This window comes from Tupaia chinensis, unplaced genomic scaffold (assembly GCF_000334495.1).
Source record: "Tupaia chinensis unplaced genomic scaffold, TupChi_1.0 Scaffold000502_1, whole genome shotgun sequence".
NCBI classification, from domain to species: domain Eukaryota; kingdom Metazoa; phylum Chordata; class Mammalia; order Scandentia; family Tupaiidae; genus Tupaia; species Tupaia belangeri.
The window spans coordinates 185,527-204,037 of NW_006160014.1; the positions used below are offsets into that span (position 1 = coordinate 185,527).

Sequence of the window (18,511 nt, forward strand, 5' to 3'; positions counted from 1 at the left end):
GTTCAGCTGCCTCTCCAGGGCCGGCGTGTGGCCTTTGGACCAGCAAGCTGAAGCGGAAAACAAGGTCTGAGAACTTGCAACTTGAGAAGATGATGGTTACCAGCCCTGCATTGCCTCAGGGAAGAACAGGAACTACTCTACCATTCTTGAAGTGAAGGTACTTAATGAGAATAGGACAGTGTGGAATGGGGTAAGTAAAAAGAAGAGGATAGAGAAAGATAGCAAGTGAGCAATAGAGAGACAGGACGTCAGTGAGAAACAGATAGGGTTTATTAACTGTTGATGATGACATGTATAGAATTCTCAACTGGATTGGTCTGAGAAGTGTTTCATGACGGGCAGAGTATTTTTAACAGCAAAACGAGAAATAGCAATTGACTGTTTTATAAAAATAATTAGAATAATAAAGATAATGATTGGGGAAAACAGAAAAGATATGGAATGTTGAAGTGGGGAGATTAATGTCTCTGTACTGACTGACGTGCATGGCATTCCCTTTTGAAGAAACAATGTAATACACTGTAAAGTTATATGTAATCCAATGTAATATGAAGAAGATATGATGATAAAAAAAAAAAAAAAAAAGACAGTATGTATTTTTTATGGCAATACCTTGCAGCAGTAAGAGGCAAGTTTATCATAATTAGTGCTCAAAAAAAAAAAAACCGAAAGAAAGAAAATGTTCCAACTAAACAACCCAACAATGCATCTCAAAGAGCTGGGGGAAAAAAAAGCTAAATTCAAAAATAAAAAGGAAATTAAGAGCACAAATAAAGGAAATAGAGAACAAAAAAGAATAAGTCAAAAAAGAAACAATGAAAGGAAAAGCAGTTTCTTTGAGAACATCAAGAAGATAAGCTATTAGCTATATTAACTATAAAAAAGAGAGAGAAGACCTAGATTAAAAAAAAAATCAGAAATGAAAGAAAAGATTTTACAACAAATATTGCAGAAATACAAAAACTCATCAAGGGTTACTACAAGCAACTATGTGCTAACAAGGTAGAAAACCTAGATGAGATGGACAAATTTCTGTCCACAAATAGCATACCTAGTTTGAATCAAGAACATACAGAAAGCCTGAATAAACTAATAACAAGTAAAGAAGTGAATCGATAGTAAGTAGTCTCCCAATAAAGAAAAGCCCAGGTCCAGATAGCTTCACTGTTGATTTATACAAAATTTTTAAGAAAGAATCAATACCGGTTCCTCCCAAACCATTTCAAAAGATCCAAGGAAGATAATCCTTCCCAGCATTTTATATGAGGCTGCCATTACCCTGAAATGAAAAGTAGATAGGCACAACAAAAGAGGAAAACTATCTAATAGAACTGCAAAAATCCTTAACAAGATACTAGCAAATCAAATTCAAAAGCAATTCAAAAGATAATACACCATGTTTTTTATGACTGAGTACTATTCCATAGTGTATATTTGCCACATTTCTTTCTATCTGGTCATCTATTTTTGGACATTTGGGTCAGTTCCATGTCTTAGCAATTGTGAATAATACTGCAATAAACATGAATGTATTAGTGTTTTTCTGACTGTTTTCCTACCCTTTGGGAAACAACTCCACTCAGGGGTGGAAATACTGGGTCATATGGTAGTTCTGGTTTTAAGTGTTTGAGGAACCTCTATATTATTCTCCACAGTGGTTGTACTAACTTACCTTCTCACCAACAGTGTAGGAGTGTTCCCTTTTCACTGCAGCCTTGACCCCACTTGTCATTCTTTCTTTCTTTCTTTTTAAATCTTAGCTACTCTGACTGGGGCTAAGTGGTAGCTCATTGTGGCTTTGATTTGCATTTCCCTTATGATAAGAGATGTAGAGCATAAGACCCTGACATTTGATACAAAGTAGATGAATAGGGAAGATTTAATGCTAAGAAAAGCAAGCCCGGGTGGTAGTAGTCCCATCTGAGGTGGAAGTTGTAAAAGTTGGGATGCTCAATGCATGAACAAACACCAGAAAGGATAAATGGACCTGGAGTTATCACTAGGATAAGCCAGGGGAAAAGGCTTGAGAATGCTCACTTGCTTCTCAGTTTGACAATGGTAGGTTAATACAAATCCATCCTTTTAACTCCCCAAGGTAGACAATCACCACACTAATTTATTTCTGTATCAGCTCTCTGAGGATCAAGGCAGTCTTAGCAGTGTACAATGAATATTAGAACTCAGTAAATCTTTATAAAAGAACTAATAATAGCTGAGATGAGAACAAATTATCACTGCAGAGTAAGGACAGCCCTAATCTGGAAACACTCACCTGTCTGAGAGATAACCATATATGAGGCCTCCCACTAGCATTCCAGTCATAAATATAAACTGAGCCACTGATTTCAATAGCTGATAATCACATACCAGATCCCACTGGAAAAAAAGGAAATCAGCATAGCAAAAAAATCATAGCAGTTTATGACACCTTACTATTCACTTGCACCAGCGGCCCTCAGTGAACCATCTCCAGCCTCTGTTTACTGAAATTATTGACCTATATCACTTAAATCTTAGCTTAAGCATGGCTTTTTCTAGAAAGCCACACCCCAAACCAGTTAACTTATATCATGCTCTGTCTTTATAGTCATTGAGCACTACATAACTCAATATGTTCCACACATTCAAGACATCAAGAAAGTTCTTTTGTTTTTATTTGAGTGCTGATGCCTGAATTTAACTAATAAGCTGCTTTTCTGACATGCAGAGAAGGCATGGAGTTTTTTTTTAATTAACACAGATATTTCCAATTTGCAACCTTGGCTGAGAACAAAAGACCAAGAACATTTTTCACACGTTACATCAAGTACTTGTCTAATCATCTATCTTTACACCAGATTTAAAGCTCTGTGATAGTAGAGTTCATGTCTAGTTGGTTGGATTTATTGCTTCATAATCAATGTAAGTGCCTAACAATTAAAAAATAAGCAATCACTACTACCTGACAAAAATAAGAGAGCTGACTACAGTACCTACATAATAACTGAAAACTTTAGGCATGTTTATGTCCTTCTAAACACCCTGATCATGTACCCAGAGGACATAAATGAGGCCCTTTACCTCAGTCACAATGGTTGAGGAGAAGAAGCTTCTATCATACACCCAGCCATCCACACAGGGTTCCATATCTGGCTCACTGGTGTTGGGTATTGAACCATTCAGATGAAGGAGCTGCCACTGGGGATGGATAAAGCGACGGCAATTCTCTGGCTTCATGTTTGAATCCAGTGGGATGGAGATTCTCAGGAGGGCATCTTGGCTGAGGATCCCAGTATCATTATCAGAAAAAGTGTTGTTATCAAGGATGGGAACCCAACAACGATGACCAGGAATGGCTCCAGTGAAGTTCTCCAATAGTATATGAGCTACTACTACCATGTGAGAGGGAAGAGTTATAAAAAACTGAAAGATCTGGAATTTTCCGGAAAACTATCTAATAGAACTGCAAAAATCCTTAACAAGATACTAGCAAATCAAATTCAAAAGCAATTCAAAAGATAATACACCATGTTTTTTATGACTGAGTACTATTCCATAGTGTATATTTGCCACATTTCTTTCTATCTGGTCATCTATTTTTGGACATTTGGGTCAGTTCCATGTCTTAGCAATTGTGAATAATACTGCAATAAACATGAATGTATTAGTGTTTTTCTGACTGTTTTCCTACCCTTTAGGAAATAACTCCACTCAGGGTTGGAAATACTGGGTCATATGGTAGTTCTGGTTTTAAGTGTTTGAGGAACCTCTATATTATTCTCCACAGTGGTTGTACTAACTTACCTTCTCACCAACAGTGTAGGAGTGTTCCCTTTTCACTGCAGCCTTGACCCCACTTGTCATTCTTTCTTTCTTTCTTTTTAAATCTTAGCTACTCTGACTGGGGCTAAGTGGTAGCTCATTGTGGCTTTGATTTGCATTTCCCTTATGATAAGAGATGTAGAGCATAAGACCCTGACATTTGATACAAAGTAGATGAATAGGGAAGATTTAATGCTAAGAAAAGCAAGCCCGGGTGGTAGTAGTCCCATCTGAGGTGGAAGTTGTAAAAGTTGGGATGCTCAATGCATGAACAAACACCAGAAAGGATAAATGGACCTGGAGTTATCACTAGGATAAGCCAGGGGAAAAGGCTTGAGAATGCTCACTTGCTTCTCAGTTTGACAATGGTAGGTTAATACAAATCCATCCTTTTAACTCCCCAAGGTAGACAATCACCACACTAATTTATTTCTGTATCAGCTCTCTGAGGATCAAGGCAGTCTTAGCAGTGTACAATGAATATTAGAACTCAGTAAATCTTTATAAAAGAACTAATAATAGCTGAGATGAGAACAAATTATCACTGCAGAGTAAGGACAGCCCTAATCTGGAAACACTCACCTGTCTGAGAGATAACCATATATGAGGCCTCCCACTAGCATTCCAGTCATAAATATGAACTGAGCCACTGATTTCAATAGCTGATAATCACATACCAGATCCCACTGGAAAAAAAGGAAATCAGCATAGCAAAAAAATCATAGCAGTTTATGACACCTTACTATTCACTTGCACCAGCGGCCCTCAGTGAACCATCTCCAGCCTCTGTTTACTGAAATTATTGACCTATATCACTTAAATCTTAGCTTAAGCATGGCTTTTTCTAGAAAGCCACACCCCAAACCAGTTAACTTATATCATGCTCTGTCTTTATAGTCATTGAGCACTACATAACTCAATATGTTCCACACATTCAAGACATCAAGAAAGTTCTTTTGTTTTTATTTGAGTGCTGATGCCTGAATTTAACTAATAAGCTGCTTTTCTGACATGCAGAGAAGGCATGGAGTTTTTTTTTAATTAACACAGATATTTCCAATTTGCAACCTTGGCTGAGAACAAAAGACCAAGAACATTTTTCACACGTTACATCAAGTACTTGTCTAATCATCTATCTTTACACCAGATTTAAAGCTCTGTGATAGTAGAGTTCATGTCTAGTTGGTTGGATTTATTGCTTCATAATCAATGTAAGTGCCTAACAATTAAAAAATAAGCAATCACTACTACCTGACAAAAATAAGAGAGCTGACTACAGTACCTACATAATAACTGAAAACTTTAGGCATGTTTATGTCCTTCTAAACACCCTGATCATGTACCCAGAGGACATAAATGAGGCCCTTTACCTCAGTCACAATGGTTGAGGAGAAGAAGCTTCTATCATACACCCAGCCATCCACACAGGGTTCCATATCTGGCTCACTGGTGTTGGGTATTGAACCATTCAGATGAAGGAGCTGCCATTGGGGATGGATAAAGCGACGGCAATTCTCTGGCTTCATGGTTGAGTCCAGTGGGATGGAGATTCTCAGGAGGGCATCTTGACTGAGGATCCCAGTATCATTATCAGAAAAAGTGTTGTTATCAAGGATGGGAACCCAACAACGATGACCAGGAATGGCTCCAGTGAAGTTCTCCAACAGTAGATGAGTAATTAGTATCATATGAGAGGGAAGAATTATAAAAAACTGAAAGATCTGGAATTTTCCTAGGCCTCCAACTTGATCTAAAAGCTCTTCAAAGGCCATCGAATAAAAACAGCTGATCCTCAAGAGTAACTTTTTGGAGATAAAAATCAAAGAGAGAAAATCTTTCCTTTGATTAATTTACATTAAGTGCATGTTAATTCCTCACATCAATTTCTCATCAGTGGGCTCCACCTCACTCTTGCAACAGAGCAATGGAAACACTTTCCTTGGTCCTTTTTGGGCTTATAAAGTAAGCCTTTTTCAGTAAACTCATTAAAATAATATTTAGCAGAAAAAAGTATGGCTGTTAACTATAAAGTCTGTTTAAATGTTTACTCTCTGAATCTTGTCCTCAGTAACTCATGAGTTAGCATTAGACTTTGCCATGTACGTGATCTTTCAAAGAAATAAAACAAGCCTGCTAACCAGTGTTCAGCTATTTCCAGGAAATGAAATTCCAGAGAAACATAGTACACTCCTTTGTGAAGCAAAGAAATAAGTTAACTCCTTTGTTGTAAACACTAAAAAATGTTTTCTTTTTAGTACTGAATTTAGGTTAAAGTAATTAATAAATGTAATTCCTAGAATTAGTCTTTGCTTCAATTAAAATAAAGTGAAATTTGGTGCCATTTCTATCTTTTGGTAATTGATATGCTTCAGTTTAAATCACACCTAAAACAGTTTTTGTTTTGTTTTGGTTTATTTGTTTGTTCTAAGACTTTTCCCATAGGGGTCATGTGTTCTCCAGAGAGGGACGGAGAGAGGGAAAATGAAAAATCACTCCCCAGGGGGATGACCATGGCACAATTCCTTCTCCTCCATTCTCCCTCTGGGATTTTGGGCAGGCACAAAAGTGCCTGGAGTGATTTTCAAGCCAACAGGTTCAAGACTCAAACCTATCAGCCATGTGGGAGTCCAATACCTTAATTATTACACCACCTGCTGGCCCTTCTCACAGTTAATTTTAATTCCATGAAATGTGAATAGAAAGGAAGGCTCATGTAAGGATTTATTCCCTCAAGTTTATTTATTTGTTTGTATAACATTTTTGAGGTTGTTTTCTGTGCTAGTTTTTAGAATCCTGATGAACTGATTATTTTGTTATTATAAACTATGTCTCTTTATCTCTAGTAACACTCCTCATATATTTTCTAATATTACTAAAGCCATTCTGATTTACATTTACAGTTTCACATCCTTTATATGGTTTAACTGAAATTTTTGAGATTTTTTTTAGATTCGCATGTGGTTGCAAGGAGAAACCATGTACATGTCACCCAATTTTCACCATTAGCATAAATACACACTTAGTATTTTCCATCAGTTTTACCAGTACCTGTGTGTATTTTCAGTACTACATAACTTTATCATATGTATAATTTACTGTTCCCATCACCAGAGTAAAGGCAGTGAACAGTTCCATGTTCACTCATGTTGTAATGTTAGTAGCATGTGATATATAAGGCATCTTTGAAGCATTCATAGAAAGTGTATATTATGAAAAAAATGCCCATAAATTTGAACATTTTTGCACCAAAATTAATTCACTGTAATTCTGTCTTTCCATGAATTTTTTAAAATTTATGTTATTATCATAATCTTGTTTATATTATATTGAATCACCTATAACTTTGCAGTGTATTACATTTCTTTTTCTAGAAGAAATACAATGCTTATCAGTCAATATGAAGACATTAAAATCCCCATCATCATCTAATAGCTTTTCATTATTTTTATCCAGATTATCATTATTATTATTATTCCAATTATTTTTTTAAATATTCAATCACTATTTATCATTTTTCTTGTAAAAAAAAACTTTATCCAACATGAAATACTTCAGACCAGTCCAGTTGAGAATACTATACATGTCATCATCAACAGATAATAAACCATATCTGTGTCCCACTAATATCATGCCTATTTGTTCTCTTGCTATCATTCCCCATACTGTTCTCTTCTCCCGCCCCATTCCACACTGTCTTAACATTGCTAACTATTTTCGCTGCTTTTACACCCTCCAATATTTCAACCTCTACCATAAAGTACGGATAGTAGGTATATAGTAAGTGGATACATACAATATCTTTCTTTCATATCCTGGCTTGCCTCACTCAGCAATATCCATGAAATTTTTGGAGTCCCCTCACATGTCCTTTGTGAGTGAGTTTTATTATTGGCACAATTCTGTGAGTATTTATCTAAGTTGATGTGTGTACCAATAGTTTGTTCCTTTTATTGCTGAATGATGTTCCATGGAATGTACACACAGTTGTTTAATCATTCACCTGATGAAGGAAATCTGGATTGTTTCTAGTTTTTTTGACTATTATGAATGAAGTTGATATGAATATTTGTGTACAGATTCATGGAAGAATATACATTTTCATTTCTCCAGGACAAACGCCATAAGGTGCAATTTCTGGATCATATACTAAGTGCACATTATCACCCAGCGTTCACTTTTTGGGTGGAACAGTAATTGCATGTTTAACTTTTTAACTGCTTCATTAAGATATATTTCATGTATTTTACAATTCACCCACTTAATATGTTCAACCTAATGTTTTTTAGTATGTTCACAGAGGGGTGCAGGTATCACTATAATTTATTTAAGAACACTTTCATTATCCAGTAAGGAAACTTCATAACCATTATTATTTATTGCTCACTTCTCCTCCCCAACCTTCAAATCTTTCTCCCAAACCCCAGTTCCAGGCAGTCACTTGTCTACTTTATATTTCTATATGTTTGCCTAGTCTAAACAAGTTTTTAATTCCTCCTCTCTAATTTTGTTTGTATACTCTTTGACCAACATCTCCCCATCTCCCCACTATACTAACCATCCAAGCCTCTGGTAATCACCACCCTACTCTCTCTAAATAAGATTAATATTCTTTACATTTTATTTATGAATGAGGTTATGTGTTATTTGTCTGTCTGTGCCTGGAATACTTTACTGACATAATGTTCTCTCTAAGTCCATACATGTCATGAATGGCATAATTTTGCTCTTCTCTATGGCTAACGAGTATTATTGTCTATAACTACCACATTTTCTCTATACACATATTTGTTGAGAGACACTTAGACTGATTTAATGTCTTAGCTATTGTGAATAGTGTTGTGATAAACAAGGCCAAAGAAATTCTTTTTACTTTTTTTTTATTGCAGTCTGAAAACAGCCACTGTTTATTTACTGACCAGATTACAAAAATAATCATGGCAGATACCTTAGTTCATTCTTTTAATAAGTCTGTTGACCTGGTCTTCCCTATTGCCAGCATCTCCATCTTCTACAAAATGCGTGGTCTTTTTCTTCATTCCACCTTGTGGAGAAGATAATTTGAAGGTCCACAGAAAGTTATTCACTAACAGTATAGATTTCATGAATCAGATCCTCCATGCAAATGATGCTGAATTTACCAAGAGATTGAGCAATCAAAGAGTTATCTGTCAAAGCAATTCATTTCTTATTGATTTTTCTCATAACCACATTTGTAGATCAGTTCATTTACTGACTTAGGTTCGGGTACCCCCATGCAATATAGGGTTCCACAATTCTCAGCATTCTCTAAGGAAGACATACGAACAGCCAAAAAGTATATGAGGAAATGCTCAACATCCCTCATCATAAGGGAGATGCAGATAAAAATCACAATGAGATACCACCTAATCCCTGTCAGAATGGCAAAGATTAAAAATATAAAAAGTGGTAAGTGTTGGCGGGGATGTGGTGAAAAGGGAACCCTCCTACACTGTTGGTGGAAATGTAAACTAGTTCAACCACTGTGGAGAACAATATGGAGGTTCCTCAAAATCTACAAATAGAACTACCACTTGATCCAGCAATCCCACTTCTGGGTATTTACCAGAAAAACAGGAGAATGCTCAGTCAGAAAAGTGCTTGCACATCAATGTTTATTACAGCATTAGTCACAATTGCTAAGACATGGAATCAACCTAAATGTCCACAAACTGATGAATGGATTGGAAAAGTGTGGCATATATACTCTATGGAATACTACTCAGCCATAAAAAATAACAAGACCCTGCCATTTGATAGAAAGTGGTCAGATATGGAGGATCTATTGCTGAGTGAAGTAAGCCAGGCTATGAAAGAAAGATATTGTATGTATCCACTCAATATATACCGACTATTTGCACTCTATGGTAGAGAGCAATAAATTGGAGGACATAAAAGCAGTGAAGATACTTAACGAGAATAGGACAGTGTGGAACAGTGGGGGGTGAAGAGAAGAGGATAGAGAAAGATAGCAAAAGAACAATAGAGAGGCAGGACGTTAGTGAGAAACAGATATGGCTTATTACCTGTTGATGATGACATGTATAGTATTCTCAACTGGATTGGTCTGAGAAGTATTTCATGATGGGTAAAGTCTTTTTACAAGCAAAATGAAAAATAGTGATTGACTGTTTTAAAAAATAATTAGAATAATAATAATAATGGTGGGGAAAAACATAGAAAAGTTATTGAATGATGAAGCGGGGAAATTAATGTCTCAGTAATGACTGATATGCATGGCATTCCTTTTTTTTTTTTTTTTTTGGAGAGATTTTTTTTTTTGCTATAGGGCACGTGTGCTCGCCAGACAGACAGAGAGAGACACAGAGACAGAAAGCGAGAAATCACCCCCCAGAGGGGATGGTCACGCTGCAATCCCTTCTCCTCCATTCTCCTCTCGGGATCTTGGGCATGCATGCACACGCACCCGGTGTGAGTTTTAAGCCACCGGGTCCGGGACGCGAACCACGGTCGACTACGTGGGAGTCCAGTGACATAGCCATTACGCTAACTGCTGGTTCCCCATGGCATTCCCTTTTGAAAAAGCAATGTAATACACTGTAAAGTTATATATAATCCAATGTAATATAAAGAAGACTATGATGATAATTTAAAAAATTTTTTTAATCTATTTAAGAAATATTTTCTTAAAAAAAAATCTTGAACTGATCCATTCTGAAGAACAGGGAGAGTGGAGGGCTCATCTAATCCAGGGGCCCAAAACCAAGGGGCAGCAGAATTTAAAACAGCAGCTCTGGTTCAGTGACAGCACCCCCATGGGCCAAAGTTCAGGCAGTCTTCTTTCTAGTGCACACAATAGAGGTGGGGTCCTGATCTCTAGCTTCTCAACGTGATTCTGTTTTGACAGTGAACATGTCTTAGCCTGTCAGAAATAGGAAGGTCATTGACTGTTCAGTTTCTGGAATCTGATGGTATAGATAAAGATTATGGAAGAGACTTGGGTCCTCCCACTAAGAAAATTCAATCATCTCCTCAAAAAGCTAAAAATAAGAAATCATCTGGAAAGAATTCACAGAAAGATAGTGAGGACTTAGAAGAAAAATATGTGAAGACCAAGAAGGATGATTCTCACTCAGCAGAGGACAGTGAAGATTTTTTTTAAATCATAAAAATATGCAACCGCAACAGCAGGCAATGTTTGAAGCAACTTCTAAACAGAGAGAGATACTCATGGAAGATGCAGGTTGTGAGAAAGAACAAGAAGAGGATGAGGCACCATTTCAGGAGAAAGATTCCAGCTGTGATGAAGATTTCCTAATGGAAGACGATGATGATAGTGACTATGGAAAATCAAAAAAGAAAAACAAAAAACTGCATTAAGAAGGCCAAATCTGAGAGAAAATAAAAATGTCCAGATCCAGACTAAAGACTATAGTGATGCCAAGTGCAGTGAAAGGTAAAGGAAAGTGGGTCACCTCCATAGCTTCAAAGGGATCAAAGGAAAAGACTGCTTCTCCCAAGGAAGACTGAGAACCAGAAAGCCATTCCATAAAGAAAATATCTGCAAGCCCCCTATCTGAGAAAAATGGAGATGAAAGTTCTGAAGATGAAGCCCACTCTGGGAGGATTAAAAGTGATGCTGGTTTGGAGAAATATTTTATTTAAAAAAGGAAACAGGAGTGTGGGGTAAAGAAAACTTACTTAATATAGAGCATGGTATTGACAATGACTTGACTCATGGGCTTCAGTGCTTTTCTCTGTTTGTTGAAAATAAAATTTCTCTCTTTCTCTCTCTCTCACTCTTGCTCTCATTCTCTAAGAAAACCATTGCATGTTTAAGTGTATTTAAGTTACCCTTTCATCTGTTGGTCTTCTCTTTGTCACTACTTCCTTTTCCCAATGAAAGCCATGTCAAATCAATCACTGAAATGACTGTCTTATGTTTTAATTTTAATAGAAAGTATACCATAGTTGTAAAGCAATAAGTTTGAGGTGAACACTGTGGGAACTGTGTTGTTTTGCTACACAACAGCAAACAAAAGAGTAGTAAAACAAAAAAATATTTTAGTTTAAAATGATTATTTCTTTCTCTACCCAAAGTGTTTTTTTCAAGATGAAATTTTTTAATAACTTTTACAGTTTATTTTACATTTATTCACTGTATATCATGGCAGCATACAAAATGAGTTTTCCCATCCAGAATACACTGTATTTTGGCTCAATCAAATATATTATGGTACATATTATTTTCAACAAATAATTTCCCATTTCTTGTTTCTTATATATTTCAATTCTACTTTTTTCCCTTCAGTTCCCTCCCTCTCACCCTCTGCCACGTCCCACCCTCCTCCCACACTGTCTATAATATCCACGATTGCTTTCTTTTTTTTTCTCATTTCATTGATTCACAAAATATCTTAATTAAACTAAATGCTTTCAATAATAACTACAGTTGGTATAAACATATTTATGAACACACGTTTGACTTAAGGCATAAAACTCAGTGAGCAGAATGAACATATATAAAGTAGCACTTAGCTGAGGCTTTATAGCTTACTGCGGTCAATAAATAGATATGTTTTTTTGTTTTGTTTTGGTTTTTGGTTTTTTTAATAATAAATAAATATATTATTGAGCTATAAGTTTTATCCATAAATTACAGAAGTAACTACTTTGTATCTCTTTTTTCAGGAGGATGCTGTTAAGGACCAACAAAATACATATCATTAGCTTACTTACACAAAAGACACCATACTGATATCAAGGACAATAAAAAGACAAATTTAAAAAAGAAAAATTCCAATCTAGTTACTTTTTAAAGTATCAGGTTACTAATCATTCAAATGTTCTCAGGTCAGAACACTTGAGCGTAGACATAGCCTCTGTGCTCTCTGCCCACCACTGACACAGCTGTGACACAGCAGCCACAACTGCAACGCCTCTAGGGGCAGGTAATAGATTTTTTTTAATTTTTTTTTAATTTCAAGAAAAGTCATTTTAGTTTTAATAAATCAGAATCAAAAAAAGGACAGAAAAATTTTCTTAAGACTTAAGGTTAATATTCTGTTCAAACAGTAGGTAGATACAAAACAACTCAAAAAACAGATATGGACAAAGCAAAAATCTAGTAACAAGTACACTGTAATTTTCTTCTAAAACATTTTTTTCTTCTCTATTTTCCTTTTTACAAAAGAAATGCATAAACTAATTAATCTGCAAAAAAAAAAAAAGGTTTAGTCTCAATTCGGTCCATTATTTACACAAGTCCAGTAAGAATACTCATTGATTTAGTTAGCTTTGCTGAAACCTTTTATAAGGAATTCCAAATTAGACCCTTTAAAAAGTCCCCCAAGGCAAAAAAAAAAAAAATAAATTTATAATAAAAAAAAAAAAAAAGTACCCCAAAAAAAAAAAAAAGTCTCCCAAGGCTATTGAGCTAAGTCGGAAATTCACCATCTGACTGTACCCTTAAACACCTGCACTTGAGAGTATTTTGGGTCTGTCAGAAAGTGACATTCTTTAATTACCTGCCAGGCAGAACTGTTTATGGTACCAGACAATCTTTCAAGAGCTTCTGTTGACTTTCTTCAGATCTACCTTAGTTCCTTAGCTTTCTGGATGGTGTAATGGTGATATCTTCAGATATGACATTCCAGTCAAAGCCTTGGAAAAAAAACAGTATTTTCAATTTCTGATGAAAGCCAAAAGGTATTATTGAACTTATGCAAATAACTATTTTGCCACAAAATAAGAATAGTCACAAATATTTTCAAATTCCAGAGGGATGAGGAATGGAATAAAAGTTTATATTTCAAATTAAAAGAAAAAAATTAAATTGCTGAACCTGAGAAGAAGACTGAAGAGAGAAGCCCCTCTAACTAGTCTAGATGGGGTCTCACATAGTTGTAAAGTTAGCCTGTGAATCTGTGGCCTTGGTCCATAAAGATGGGCCAAGAGGGTTCTTTATGATGGTACTTCAGAGACCAGAGAGTGGCAGCCCTGCTCTAGTCACTCCAGACAGAGGGTGACTGCAAGTCGGACATTGTCAGGAGTGTGGCTCGGGGACTCCATGTCCAAATGGTTGGAAAAAGGATGGGCTGCTGCTGACTTGTGAGATGGATAAAGGCCTTAAATATTAAATACTAGTTACCTCTAGACCTAGAGCCCTTAAGAGACTCAAAAATAATAATAATAATAATAATGCAGTTTCTGTTTTCTAAAGAAATTTTGTTATTTCCATAAATACCTAACCAAGTGCTGTCCTGCTTCTGTAAACTGCTTACATTGTCTTGAAAAGCTCTGTCACAGTCTCCCTGTAAATAATTGAACCTGGTGACTGCATACCATGAACATTGGCCCAAATCATCTGAACAGGCACTCCTGTGCATGAGCAACTGCACTCAGCAACTAGAGACCATAGAGTCAGCCCAACCCTGACTGGGACCATATAGAGCTCAATAACAGAGATCCATGGTTGGCTCCACTATGTACTTGGAAAAGGGGGACATGAAGGGCCAGAATGACTCCACTTCTTTCGGAGCAACTCCATTTTTTTAAACCCACCTTGCTGAGAATCAGGGCCATCTCAAGGAGGTAAGTTGATCATGTAGGAGAGGGTCATAATGAAAAGAACAAAAGAGATACCAGAGACCTGAAGTAACTTTCTTGCCCAACTTAACGATCTGAAGACCAATCAGTAAAAGACAACTTCCTTCTTGAAATCTACAGCCAATGTATAGCTGCCTGAGTGCATTCCTCAGCACCCCTCAATCTCCCCCTTAACAGCCAGCCTGACTAACACTGGGGCTCACAGCTCTGACCCGCTGTGCCAGTGAGACTGGGAGTTCTTTCTCGAGCCTGAATAAAAGTGACCCTTGTGTGTTTATAGCAGAATCAGCTTCTTGGTGGCTTTTTTGGAAATTCTGTGACCGGGGCACTACAAGACTGAGTCCACCATGAAAGCTGAGATCTAGTGATTTCAGAGATAAGAGCAATGAAGCTGTTCTGCTGAAAATCTAACCTGGCTGAGCTCCTGTCTCCTTCTTTCTGTCTCTCTCTTTCTGCCCATCTCTGTCTTTTCATTTTTTTCTAATTTTTCTTTATTTAAAATTTTTTAAGGGAAAGTTTTTTCTAGGCTCTGAAATCCTCCTTTATCTTGGTAATAATCCCCTCCCCTCTCTCCCTCCCATCTAGGCAAAAAAAGGCCAGAAGAAGACTGAGTCTGCCATGAGATCTGAGATCTAGCGTGCCACATGGTTTTCATTTTTTGCTTTTTATAATTAACAAATAAGTAATTATTTTGTTTGCTTTATCCATTTTTTCTTTTTTTCTCTCTTTCTCTGTTTTCTTGTCCTTTTTTTTTTTAATCTCGTCACTTTGCTGCTCAGCTTCCACCTACTGAGTGTCTAGACAAGTCTAAATGAAAAGTTGCCAAATCTGAATACTATTTGGGTCCTCATATTCCTCAACTCCCACTGAATCTGATCACTCAGATTGATCTTCTAGAATTTAGGAAGAAATGGTTAACCCATCAGATGACTAGAAATCACAGCAGGATCACAAGAAATGTGTGAAATCAAGAAAATACCTCACTCCCTAGGGAAAAGAATAACTCCTCTTCATCCACAGACAGTACAATGGAAATCATGAAAATGTCTGATAAAGAATTTAGAGAGTTCTGAACACCAGGCTGCCTGTGGCTGCAGGCTCAACCACCCAGGACCTACATGCAGCACCACCCCTACTCCTCTCTGGGCCTCAGGTTGGTTCCATGGGACTTTAAAATGAACTCACATCCCACCCCACCCCACCTGCAAACCGGATCAAGCCAGCCAGCCATTCTGGACATTAGGCTGCCTGCTGTTGCAGGCCCTTCTGCCTGGGACTGTCAATCATCCTCTGGCCTTCCCCACTTGCCTTTGGACTCTGAATTTTAATGTTTTGAATAGCACACGTTGTGCAATGCATGCCACGTGATATGTTTTTGTTTGCTTTGTTTTGTTTTTCTTTGCTCTTGAGATGTTTCTTATTAGATCAGTTGCAGTCTCACCACTCCTTAGAAACAGGGAGGACTTTGGGTCACCCAGGACCAGTGACAACAGTACATGGTACTGGTGAGAAACAGGTAGGCCAACCATAAGAGAAATCATCAGTTTTCTAATACTGTACACCTTTTAACACTCAGAGGTACCTTAATTAAGTTAGGAAGCAACATATAGCTCACCTCATGGCTAGGAACAATTGCAGAGGCTCAGGAAGTATGAGCAACCAACAAAAGACCTCTTCCCCAAGGGAAATCATCAAGCCTACATCACCCAGAGTCAATACAATGGACGTCATGGACATGTCTGATAAGAAATTCAGAATATTTGTAGTGACCAAACTAACTGAGATGGAAGAGAAAAGAGACAAGGAACTCCAGGAGGTGAGGAAGTCCTTTAACAATTTGAAAGAAGAAATAGATACCTTAAACAAGAATCAGGTGGAACTTTTAAGGTTGAAGAATGTGATACAGGAAATCAAAATCTCCCTTGAAAGTATTAAAAGTAGATTAGATCAGGCGGAAGATCAAATCTCTAATATAGAAGACAAAACATCTGACCTAGAAAAGGTATCAAGAAGATTGAGAAAACAAACAAAAAATGAGGATAATATACGAGGAATACTGGATACCATCAAGCGTCCCAACATCCAGATACTTGGTATCCCAGAAGAGGAAGAAAATAATAAGGGCCTAGATAATTTATTCCATGAAATCCTGGAAGAAACTGCAAACCTAGAAAAGCATTCAAATATCCAGACCGAAGAAATACATAGGACCCAGAGTAAAATCACCCCAAGAAGATCCTCTCCAAGGCACATCATAGCCAGACTGGCAAAAACAAAAGACAAAGACAAGATACTAAAGTTGGCAAGAGGGGAACGCCAAGTTACTTACAAAGGTCACCCCATCAGGCTAACATCAGATCTCTCAACAGAAACAATGCCAGCAAGGAAAGAATAGGAAAATATAGTCAAAGTGTTGAATGAAAAACTGTTTCAAACAAGAATACTAATACCCAGCAAGATTATCTTTCATATGGGAAAAAAAGATAAAAACATTCTCGGATAAACAAAATTTGAAGGAATTTACCAACTCCAGATCAGCTCTTCAAGAGGTTCTGAAGGGAGTACTATACCAGGAAAACTAAACAGTCGGACAGTTATATAAGAACAAAAAACAACCAAGAAAATGGCTCACTTAATGATAGGATCAGGTACAGAAATATCAATAACTACATTGAATGACAATGGATTAAATTCTCTAATTAAGAGACATAGACTGGCTGAATAGATTAAAAAAAAAAAAAATCCTCTATCAGCTGCCTACAAGAAACTCACCTTATGGATAAAGACATACATAGACTAAAAGTAAAGGGCTGGAAAAAGACATTCCATGCAAATGGAAATTAAAAAGGGGCTGGAGTAGCGATATTGATCTTAGGCAAAATAGATTTCAAGACAAAGACTGTAAGAAGAGACAAAGAAGGGCATTATATAATAGTAAATGGGATAATCCAGCAAGAAGGCATAATGCTTATAAATATCTATGCACCCAACTCAGGGACACCTAAATATGTGAAGGAAAGACTGCTGGAGCTAAAAGGAGAGAAAGGGAGAAATACTATAATTGTTGGAGATCTCAACACCCATTATCTACTTTAGACAGATCTTCTAGGCAGAAAATAAATAGAGAGATACAGGACCTAAATGATAACTAAAATTGAATGGGATTGACAGATATCTATAGAACTTTCCACCCTACGTCCACAACATATACATTTTTCTCACCATGGCATGGAAACTTTTGAAAGATTAATTGTATGTTAGTACACAAATCAAGCCTTTACAGATGTATAGGCATAGAAATGGTATCCAGCATCTTCTCTGACCATGATGGAATTAAATTCAAGATTAATTTCAAGAAACAACCCTGAAAATACACAAACACATGGAAACTAAACAACCTACTTCTGAATGACTTCTTCACTATTGAAGAAATTAAGTCTGAAATCAAAAAATTTATGGAAACAAATGATAATGAGTACACAAGTGTCCAGAACCTATGGGACACAGCAAAAGCAGTCATAAGAGAAAAATTCATAGAAAATAGTGCGCATAAGAAAAGGATGGAAAGATGGCAAGTAGATAACTTATCATCATGCCTCAGAGAATTGGAAAAACAACAAAAAACAAATCCCCAAAATGCCAGGTGAAAAGAAATAATAAAGGTTCGAGCAGAAACAAATAAAATTGAAAATAAACGAACCATACAGAAAATGAATGAAAGCAAAAGGTGGTTCTTTGAAAAGATTAACAAGAACGACACACCATTGGCTAGACTGATCAAGAAGAAGAAAGAAACCAGATAAATCAAATATGTGATGAAATAGGCAACATTACAACAGGCACAACAGAAATACAAAACATCATTAGAGGATAGTAAGAGTGACTATATGCCAACAAACAAGAGAACATGGAGGAGATAGACAAATTCTTGGATGAATATAATCTACCAAGATTGAATCATGAGGACATAGAAAACCTGAATAGACCCATAACAAGCCATGAGATTGAATCAGTAATAAATAACCTCCCAACAAAGAAAAACCCAAGTCCAGATGGCTTCACTTCTGAATTCTACAAAACGTTTAAGGAAGAGTTAACCTCAAATCTCCCTAAACTATTCCTA

The 18,511-nt window shown here is 36.6% G+C and overlaps 1 protein-coding gene and 1 non-coding gene across 2 annotated transcripts in view; both read right to left on the reverse strand.

Moving 5' to 3' along the window:
• SLC22A10 (solute carrier family 22 member 10) overlaps nucleotides 1–5,573 on the reverse strand; it is a 39,431-nt gene extending 33,858 nt beyond the window's left edge. Inside the window, exons 1-2 of the mRNA XM_006156551.1 lie at nucleotides 5,172–5,573; nucleotides 4,384–4,487 (exon numbers count right to left, since the gene is read on the reverse strand). Coding sequence (XP_006156613.1) covers nucleotides 4,384–4,487; nucleotides 5,172–5,573 — 506 coding nt within the window. The remainder of the gene's footprint in view (nucleotides 1–4,383; nucleotides 4,488–5,171) is intronic.
• Nucleotides 5,574–12,599: 7,026 nt separating this feature from the next.
• Nucleotides 12,600–12,732, reverse strand: LOC114009265 (small nucleolar RNA SNORA17). The gene has a single exon (XR_003550714.1). It is a non-coding gene; the product is annotated as a small nucleolar RNA SNORA17 (small nucleolar RNA).
• Nucleotides 12,733–18,511: the final 5,779 nt, after the last annotated feature.